Source organism: Nicotiana tabacum, chromosome 3 (assembly GCF_000715075.1).
Source record: "Nicotiana tabacum cultivar K326 chromosome 3, ASM71507v2, whole genome shotgun sequence".
Taxonomy (NCBI): Eukaryota; Viridiplantae; Streptophyta; class Magnoliopsida; order Solanales; family Solanaceae; genus Nicotiana; species Nicotiana tabacum.
The window spans coordinates 8047182-8057284 of NC_134082.1; the positions used below are offsets into that span (position 1 = coordinate 8047182).

The 10103-nt window shown below is 32.7% G+C and overlaps 1 protein-coding gene across 1 annotated transcript; it reads right to left on the minus strand.

The window, feature by feature from the left end:
• Window positions 1-6950: 6950 nt before the first annotated feature.
• LOC107768559 (small ribosomal subunit protein eS8) lies at window positions 6951-9532 on the minus strand. The gene is made up of 5 exons (XM_016587683.2): window positions 9393-9532; window positions 9166-9238; window positions 7747-8077; window positions 7350-7525; window positions 6951-7246 (listed from the first exon to the last, which is right to left on the minus strand). The coding sequence occupies exons 1-5, from the start codon at window positions 9394-9396 to the stop codon at window positions 7159-7161; spliced, it is 672 nt and encodes a 223-aa protein (XP_016443169.1). The 5' UTR covers window positions 9397-9532; the 3' UTR covers window positions 6951-7158.
• Between the last annotated feature and the right edge of the window lie 571 nt (window positions 9533-10103).

Here is a 10103-nt window from a genome sequence, read left to right on the forward strand (position 1 = left end):
GATTGGGCTTTGTGTTATATATAGGGGAGAAGTTGGGGGGTGGTGGGTAGGGGGTTAAGACATAAAGATAGGAACTCAATAGCGAATATTCGAAAGAAGCTGCTCCCTCCGAAAAAGTATGATTTACTATTTTTATCTATGGAGCCAAATAGATTTTGCTTTATTTATATAATTTTCGATAAATTTTGAAATATTTTTAGATATATCAATGTGATTTATAGTAGTTACTTATTTTATACAAAAAAAAATATCTCTTTGTAACTATAATTTGACCCAGAGTTATCTCTTTCTTTTTAAGCTAGCGTTTGGCTATAGATTCCAAATTTATTTTGAAAAATCTAATTTGGGTGAAGTTTGGTTTGAAGATGAAAATGTATTTGGACATCAGTTTTCAGAACATATTTTCCAAATTTATTTTGAAAAAACATGAAACATGACTTATACCTACAAATTCTAAAAACTATCACAAATACCCAATAGTACCATTATCAATAACATTCATTATATTATCGCAAACCATAGTTCTGAACATAAATAAATTTGGTACAAAATTATCATTTTTATAATGAACTACATGATAAACTATCAGATGATCGAGAAGACGAAATAACATTATTACAAAATAATAAATATTGAGCTCTTTTATAAAATATAAAAGTTTGGGGCAATTTTTAAAAAATATAATAGTGATATTTTGGCCCAAAACCAACTATTGATCTAGTTTTGGGATTTTGCCAAAATGTAGGCAAAATCCACGGCCAAACATGTGTTTGCCAAATAAAACCCAAATTTATTTTGATAAAATCTATGGCCAAACGGGTCTTAAATATCTGTTAGAACTTGAAACTCATATGCTTTTAAATAATATAAGTGGAAAACCTAGTATAGATAACCTGTTGTCTTATAATAATTCATATATCATTTTATAACAATTTTATGTTATGGTTTTTGCATAGATTATTGAAAAGCCAAACCATCCTCAGCACCTAGAATAGGAAAAGTGTGGTTTTACTATAATTTATACTGTATATAATTATCAACTGATATTAAAGTTTGCATTGTAAGTTTTTGCATAAATAATTTCTAAATCTACCAGCCTCAGCACCTAGGATATCAAAACGTGTGGTTTTGCAATAATTCAATATGTTATTATTATCAACCGATAATAATTTTTGTATTAGTCTTTGCACAGTTGAAAAATCAAACCAGCCTCAGCACCTAGAATAATAGTAATCCCTCGGTTAAAAGTCTGAAATTTGAGTCCTATAACTACAGTAATCCCTGATAGAAGCGCTTTTTGGAGAAAAAAAATAATCTATGCCATGCAAATTTGTATTAATCAGAAGGCAAAATATATAAATTATTGTAATTAATACTAAATTTAAAAGTAAAAAACTTTTGAAGAGATAAAAAGGGAAACTGAACTGACACCTGAAAAAAATATATACTGGGTTGTATACCAGTAAAGGTGGGGCATATGGTGGTAATATTGAAAGGATATACTATCCAAGAGAAACATAGGATTATTCTTGTCGTAGCCTGGTGATATGGACTGCTCTGATTGGTCCACGTATTAAATCATGTGAAGGCTTGTTGAACACGTGAATGGCACGTGTAGATAATAGTCATTAGAAGTGTTCTATATTGTACGTTGGTTAGATTCATGTACTGAACGATCGGTAATGCGTTAAGTTCTGGACTTCAGAGGTTTGAGGGACGGGGCCAGTGAATTGGAAAGGTAGAGGTTGTGCCGGAATTTAAAGTTTATAAATTTAAAATTTTTGTTGAATTTGAGTTATTAAATTTTTAAATTAATAATTTATATATATATTTTTGGTTTATAATATTTGATCAATTTGCATTGTGCACATCTATTAAGGAAATATTAAATTTTAAACAAAAATAGTTAATGTGACAAAACTATCTTTCATTAAATATTGCATCATAGTTATTGTAGCACTTACTTCTCTTCTCAAATGTGAGGAGTAAATAACTTTGTAGGGATACGTACATAAGGGTACAATAACAACAACCCAGTGTAATCCCACAAGTGGAGTGTAGGGAGGGTAATATGTACGCAGACCTTACCTCTACCCCGAGGGGCAGAGGCGCTGTTTTCAGGAGACCCTCGGCTCAAGAAGGCAACAAGAGACACTATATTAGTATTATCAATAGACTCATAATAAAATAACATAAAATACCATAAAATCCATAACATAACATAAATATCATAAAATAACAAAATAACAACAATATAAGAGATATAGGAAATACGAGAAAGATGTAAGGTATACTAATAAACAACAGATAAAGCCCATCATCAGTAGCTGATCAATAACATCCTAAGACTAATTCCTAACTGGCTAGTCTCACTCTAATGCGATGTAGGAAAAAAAAAAAGAAATCACAATTTCCCCTAACCTACAACCTTAATGCTCGATCTCCATAATTCCCTGTTTAGTTCCATAAGGATAATTTTGAAAAAACAAATTGAATTTTTTCTTGATTGTATAAATGGACTCTAAATTGCAGTTTTAGAGTAGAAAACTTTATTGTTAGGATATACAATAATCATGTGCAGTGGCGTTTCTACATAGCACTCATAGTCTTTGACTAGATCTAGTAGATTTATACAGGAATAACAAAAAAATTGGATAAGTATCGAGTGAGCACCCACAACTAAATTTGTTTTCCCTCTTTTGTTAGAATTTTTATCCTTGAGCGCCCGCGACTTTAAAATCTTGGATCCGCCACTAACCATGCGTATTGTTATAGTATTCTTTATAGAACAATTGTTTATTTATTTATTCAATTTAAATAAAATTTTATTTTAGATAGATCATGTATTTGTCTGTGTGTCCTTTGCTTATATAGTAGATGATTTAGTGTATAGAGTTTAGCTTATACACGGAAGATTAAGTAATCGGTTCTTATAAGTCATAACGTTTATGTTCACAATCTAACGATGGAATTGGACAAACCATCGGAAGGGTTGTAGCACAAGATTGAATATAATTTATCCTGATTATGGGAATGGTTTAGTTCCGACTTCTTATGCTAGTATATTTTGCATGTATTGAATGGATCAAATAGAGATAAATATTTTATACTGACTTCATAAAATAATTTCTCTAATCCATTCAGTGTATAATCTTAATCTTGATATAATTATTATTAGTTGTCTGTGTCATTTATTGTTTAATTTATTAAAATACGAGATTCTTTCGTGGGTCAATAAGCCTGGTAACTTGGACAATAATGCTATACATTGGCGAAATAATAATTAATTAATAGAATCTAGGTCTCGACTTTAGGATTGATGTTACTCCTTTATGAAAGCTTATAAGTTTTTGTGTATAAACCCGACAGGTGAATTTGTATCCGACACATGAAATAAGTTAAGCGAAAGTCCAAAGGAAGTAATCAATAAATTAAATTGTCAGTAATTTAATTTGATTGATTAGTATCTGAATCTTAACATGGCGAGTTAAATAAAATTTTATGAAAGAATCTCGAAATTGAACTAAGGAGTACAATTACGAATTTTTAGTGGAATAATTCGTAATTTATTATGGTAGGAATTAATTTCGAAAATTAATTCCATAATAGGGAGCCTTGTTAATTAAATTTTGTGGTCCCTACTGTGCCTAAATAATAAGAAATAAAGGAAACATTTCCTTTGTGGAAAAAGAAAATCCAACAAGTTTTGGAAAAGGGTTTTACCCTAAAATATGGCTATATACACATGGTATAAGGTTGGCTGTTTTTCTACACATTTGTTTTTTGGAATTTCGCCCGTCGAAAATTTTCTTTTTCGGGATATTATTTAGGTAACACAGTAGAAGACCGTATAACGTTTTCTAGAGGTTGTTGTCTTGCTACTCTGGAATTGGAGACCGAGATTGATCTACTTTGTTCTTCAAGAGGTAATTCGTATAATTTTCATATGTGCTAATTATTTAATTTCACGCGAATATAACACTGGAATTGCTTCTGTTGTGATATAAATTTATAACACATTAATATTCTTTTACATTTATGATCTTAAATATATCATATTATTCTTATAAGAGTATATCATTAAAATAAATAAGCAAGTTCTTAATTTAAAACTCATTAAAATATAAAAGTTGACATTCGTTTTAAAAAAACATTAAAAATAAGATACATAAATTGAAACAGATGAAGTATGTCTTTAGTTGAAACTAGTTTGAATCATTTCCAACCAATCTCTCAATCTAAAATTAGTTGAAATTGATTATATAAATCGTTATTAACCAACGTCTCAATCTGAAAATAGTTGAAAATAATTGTGTAATTCATTACTAACCTAGTCATTCCATTTAGATTCCAGTTAATACGAGTGTCAAATTGATATAAATATATAATTGTTATTTTATTTTGGTAAAACGTCAACTGCTATTACATTTCATATCGAGGATAGTTAGTGAAGAGTCTATGAATTCTCAATATTCATTTCATATTCTTATTTAGATATGTTTCATCTTGATTTTCAATTATTAGCCTTAAAAAAGAAAGTACACAATTTGTCAGAATAAACAAAGTAAAAGAACTTCTATAAACCCCAAACTTATTTTATAGTCATTTGATATCTGAATTAAGATTTTTGGTGCTTACCTTCCCGAAAAATTTGAATTTGAACAATGTTAGAACTAAGAACTATTAGAGGGAAGCAACTTTATTATCAATTTTTATTTTCGAAATCTAAACCCGAGATTTTTTAATAAAAACAGAGAGATCCAATCTATCTCAATCCCTCAAGGATAAGTGCAGGGGCTACATTCGCCCTATAGCTACAGGATTATGTGAATTTATAAATTTCGACATAGAATATAGATATATATATGTAAAAACTCACTAAACTCTCAATAAATATTAAATTTAGACTCATAATTTTAACCGTATAATAAGTTTAATTTTACGAATCTTAAATGTTGAATTCATTAAATTTAAATTTTAAATTCATCTCTGGATAAGCGTGTAATCTTTAGAAAGTTGACAGATGAGATGATGTGAAATCTTGGAGTGATCTATAAAAAACGAGAAGTTTTATTTTGTGTCTCATACAACTAGTGGCTCATTTTTGTCTCACAAATTTGTGGACCCCAATCTTACATTTCCGAGTCCACAGAAATCTGGCTCCACAAAACTGTGAGACAAAAAGGTTGCCTCATACAACTAGTGTCAGTTGTATGAGACACAAAATAAAATTTTCCATAAAAAACTGAGAGATGAGATGATGTTGAATTTTTGCCTTTTGGATGTATTTTAATGGAAGGCCATTGTCTATATGCCTTGCGTTAGAAGAAACTGCTGTGGCTTTGGTGGGTTCAGAAAGATTAGGACACGTTTCTCCAATTTAGAAATCATCAGCTAATAAGAAAACCTTGTAAAGGAAGCTGATATTTCCAAACTTTAATTTCCAGTGGATTGACGTTTACATGATACCTAAACTGACAAACTTAAAAAGTTTTACTCCTAGCACTTCTATTTTTTTTTTTTTTTTACATTTTCATGATAAAATTACATTATATTTAAGCATTAACAGTCACAGATTCTAATTTTCTTAGGTTTTATGTTCAAAACACTGGTAATATAGCTATGGTTAGTTATATTAAAAAATTGACACGTTTCATTCATTCATTATTTGAAGCATGCACTTTCCATAAAGTATATTTCCCCAATGAGCCATTCCATCTGGGAAAATTACAGTCTGGTTTCCTGCAATTTTTGTGAATAAGCCCTCCATGTTTTCTTTGATTTTTTTTTTTCTCTTTTGGTAACGTCAATATACCAAAAGGGTATTCTTAATTTTTCTTTTTTTAAAGATCGAGCTCCCATATGGTTTTGTCTTAAATACTCTACACTTAAATAGAGATGATATTATCGACGAACAGTGTACACAATTAGATTTTCTTATCATGGTAGTATCAGGGCAAACTTGCACGCACTTTGGCTATTCCACCGGATATCTGTTATCTCTCACCAGCACATATATCGATACACTATGCACCTAGACTTACGCAATCTAAGAAAATCACGCAACGTTTTTCTTTTTGTCTCTGCTAAAATTTGAGCACTAACCTTTAAGGTATTCACACACTTCATTAATACACAATTTGATTTAATGTAGTGGGGAAGTAACAATCTTCCAAACGAGCAATATCATTTGCCTATGCCCTTCCAGATCCCAACCATTTGCTTCGTCTCCTAGTCCATTAAATTGAATCTTCCTATAATTTAAGAAAAAGACAACTTGATTTTAAGATCATGTATTTTGTTTGGGTAGATAGAAGAGATGCATATTCGATAAGGATATGAAAGAGGAGGGTGAAGTGAAAGTGGAGCGTGGGGTTATCCACTCTTTTTAATCTTTTCAATTCATCTCAAAATGACACAAGAAATAGGGAGTAATTATCTTCCTTTAGATCAACTTATCTTTATACACACATTTGTCGCTTAACCTTGGTTAAATGATATGTATTCTTACTTTTAGGTGTTAACTAATAAGTAGCTTATTTAATTTGGTGTTAACACTAAATGCATAAAAATATTTGGGGAAATGAATAAGTACCTCCGAACTTGAATCGGATTTCCAATTACACGCTTAATCTTTGCAGGGTAGTAGGAAGTAGGAACCCCCCCCCCCCTCCCAAAAATATTAAGTGTGTAGTTGGAAATCTGACTAAGCTCAAAGGGTACTTATGCATTTTCCCAAAATATTCTTATACTAATAGATTTTGTGTAGCTACTTTGAGTTTGATCTGAATGTTCACAGGCCAATTGCCATTTTGCGCGCTGTAGAAAATACTATGGCCTTCCACACCCATTTGCTAAATTGCAGTTTCTATAAAGTGACTATCTCTAAAGAAAAGATACAGTGTAAATCCAGCTTGCCATCTTTCTCCATGAGACTACACAAAGAAATATGAGAATTAAGAACCAAGACATCTAATTCATGCAATAAAATTAAATCTAGTCAATTGGCAGTGAAATTTCAATCTAAAGATTGCTGTAACAGTAAAGTCCATGTCTAAACTTGTCGTGTCACATAAGATAAGAAAAAACAGCTTATGAGTAAAAACTCCCTCTTGAAAAAAAACAAAAAAACTGATCTGGAAAATCCGAAAGTTCCTCTTAAGCAGCAGCACCAGATCCAGCCTTGCCTTTCTTCTTTTGAAGTTTCTTCATATAGAATTCCAACTCTTTCCCTTCCAAAATGTACCTGTCAATTTCAGTCAAGGCAAAATCAGCAAGTGGAACGAAGCGCAATGATATTCTCGTGGGGTCTTGGGATGGGGAGAAAGTTGTTGAGCCTAAGATTTTACCCGTCAGCTCTGCCACATTGACCAGGGCGAGATGAGATGCAGGCATATAGCCTACCAGAACCAAATTGCTCTTCGAGGTGAGGATCAAGTTTACGATCCTTCTGACGTTTCTCAAGTTTCCGGGCTACATGGTTGCTCTTCTTAGCTTCCTCAACAGGAGCAGCAGCTTCTCCCTCCTACAGGGTTGCAGGAAACTATTGTTTTAGATATGTGAGGATAAGTCATACACTGCTCTCACATCACAAAAAATTTAAAATGCAGGACAAAAGAATCAGAATTCACAGAATGGAGTCACCAAAATTACGCGGATGAAAAAATATATCTACAATGACAGATAATAAGCCATCTATAGATACTTGCTATAATTAAGTAGCGAGGTGTGACTATGTTGACGTACCTCAGTAGTTTCCTTCTTAGAAGCTCCCTTCTTCTTCCTACCAATGTCAACACCATAGTGCTGGAGGTACCACTGTTTAAATGGTGCAGCATCAACTTGAACAATTGCACTCTTGACTAGTGTTTGTGTGCGGACAAGTTCATTGTTCGAGGCATTGTAAACCACATCAAGGATACGAGTCTTACGTGTGGTTGCCTCACTACCCCATGAATAATTTCCAGTATCCAATCTCAGTGCCCTCCACTTCACATTTCCACCACGCACACGAATTCGCCTGACTGTCTTGTTGCCTGAGATCTTAGTATTAGCTGGTTGGCGGCCAAGCTCATACCTTTAGAGAATAAAAAGAGGATAAGCAAATTGACACACTCGCCATATGCAGCCTGAAATCGTGGTGTGCATAATAGGTTTTCCATAACATCATGTTCTAATATGAAATTACTTTTTAGCAGATTTTAACTTCCATAGCAGTCACTTTGTCTTACACTTAAAAGGTGATACACAATAAACTACTACTACCACTCTGATTCGCTAGTAACTACAATTATGATATAATGATAGAACAGCATGGTCAATATGAAGCTCTACAAAATTTGACCAGTCATAATATAACCCCCTAAGAACACAGATTGAAACAATCCCACAACCAAATGAATTCAGAGTGAAATGCAGGCAATAAACACAAGAATCACAAAGCTGGCATCAAATTTCCTTTTTTGAAAAGGAAAATTGATAATGAGATAATAATAAAAAAGAAGCAAATGTGAGGCCTTTCTACGGAAGCAGTCGATGGAATTCAATTGCAAAGATGAAGAAAGGACTCGAAATCAGTATATGCCCGCAACGGAACGAGAGCGCCATTGTTTCAGAAGCTCGCTCTGTTCTCTCAAAGGCAATAAAAAAATCATTTTCTGTAAAAGTTCAACATCACGAATTTCTTCTAAAACCAATGAAGTATGGTATTTTACGAATCAACACTCACATTGTGAATCTCGACATCTGATTAGCAGAAAAAAAGCTAATGAAAACACACAACACACACATCAAACAATCTACAACATTTCAACCATAAACTAGTTGGGGTCAGCACACACACAAATCAATCAAATGCGCCTCAATCCCTAACTAGGCAAGCTCACCAGGTGCCTGCCCGCGCATACATATATGAATTATATATATATGTGCGGTCCACCAACCCCCCCCCTCCCTCCCCATACACAAATTAATCAATCAATCAAATCGTTTTCAACTCCAGACTAGTTGGGGTCGACGGACATACATATTAATCAACTAACTACATCTCAACCCTAAACTATGCAAGCGCTGTCTAATGCATTACATAAGTATATACATAAAACAAGACTTAGGGGAAAATGCACAAAATAAATTGGAAGAAAAAAGACGAAAGAATAAACTGACTTTCGCTTCTTCCTCCAAGCTTTCTTCTTTCCACCAGTGGCACGTCTCTTGTGCATAGAATCTCTTGAGATACCTTTATATACATTAATATAACACATAAAATTATTAAATTCATCTTCTTCTTTTTTCTAACTAGGTTTACACAAAATTAAACGCAGATAACAGCAAATGAATCTGCAGAAAGAGAAGAAAAATTGAAGAAAAGAGTCAATTTTTCAGATATTTACCCATGTTGCTGAGAGCTTAAGCCGACCTCAGTCCTCACACTGGTCTACTCTCTACGTAGTGATGAAAGATGACTAGAAACCCTAGCTTCAATGAATGGATTCAGACACCCAATTTGGGCCTTAATAAAATTTGGGCTTGGTTAAGATCACGGTCATTTGTGGGCTTTTCAAATGGAACTAAAGTAAGAGATTTTTACATTTTTATACATTATACTATATGAAACTATATTACCCTCCCTATTCATGTTTTACTATAATTATATTGTAAAAATAGCACGGTATAGTCAGTTTTCGGACTGATTATTTAAAAATAGTCAGCGTTTACGAAGTCAATGAAAAATAGCTACTATTTTGCTGCAACAAAGACCGGTCCAGCATAATATACTGGAGTTCGGTGCACCTGTGTATGAACTCCAGCATATTATGCTGGACCGGTATACTTTGCTGACTCCAGTATAATATACTGGAGACTGGAGCACCGGTGCTCCAAACTCCAGTATATTATACTGGACAATTATACTTATTGGAACTCCAGTATAATATGTTGGAGTTCAAGCATATTATGCTGGAACTCCAGTATAATATACTGGCATATTTTTTGGGTTTTGAACAGTGTTTTCGTTCAGATTTATCTTTACATGAAAAGTGGCTAAATTTCGATTACTTTTGAAACTTGGTTATTTTTGAACGACCAGTTGTAAATCTGGCTAT

Bases quoted from the DNA above. Each gene is read 5' to 3' on its own strand.
- LOC107768559 (XM_016587683.2), bottom strand. The intron at 8,078-9,165 runs GTCAGTTTATTC...TATTCTCTAAAG, and splicing joins GCTTGGAGGAAGAAGCGAAA to GTATGAGCTTGGCCGCCAAC. The intron at 7,247-7,349 runs GTAAAATCTTAG...TGAAATTGACAG, and splicing joins CAATGTGGCAGAGCTGACGG to GTACATTTTGGAAGGGAAAG.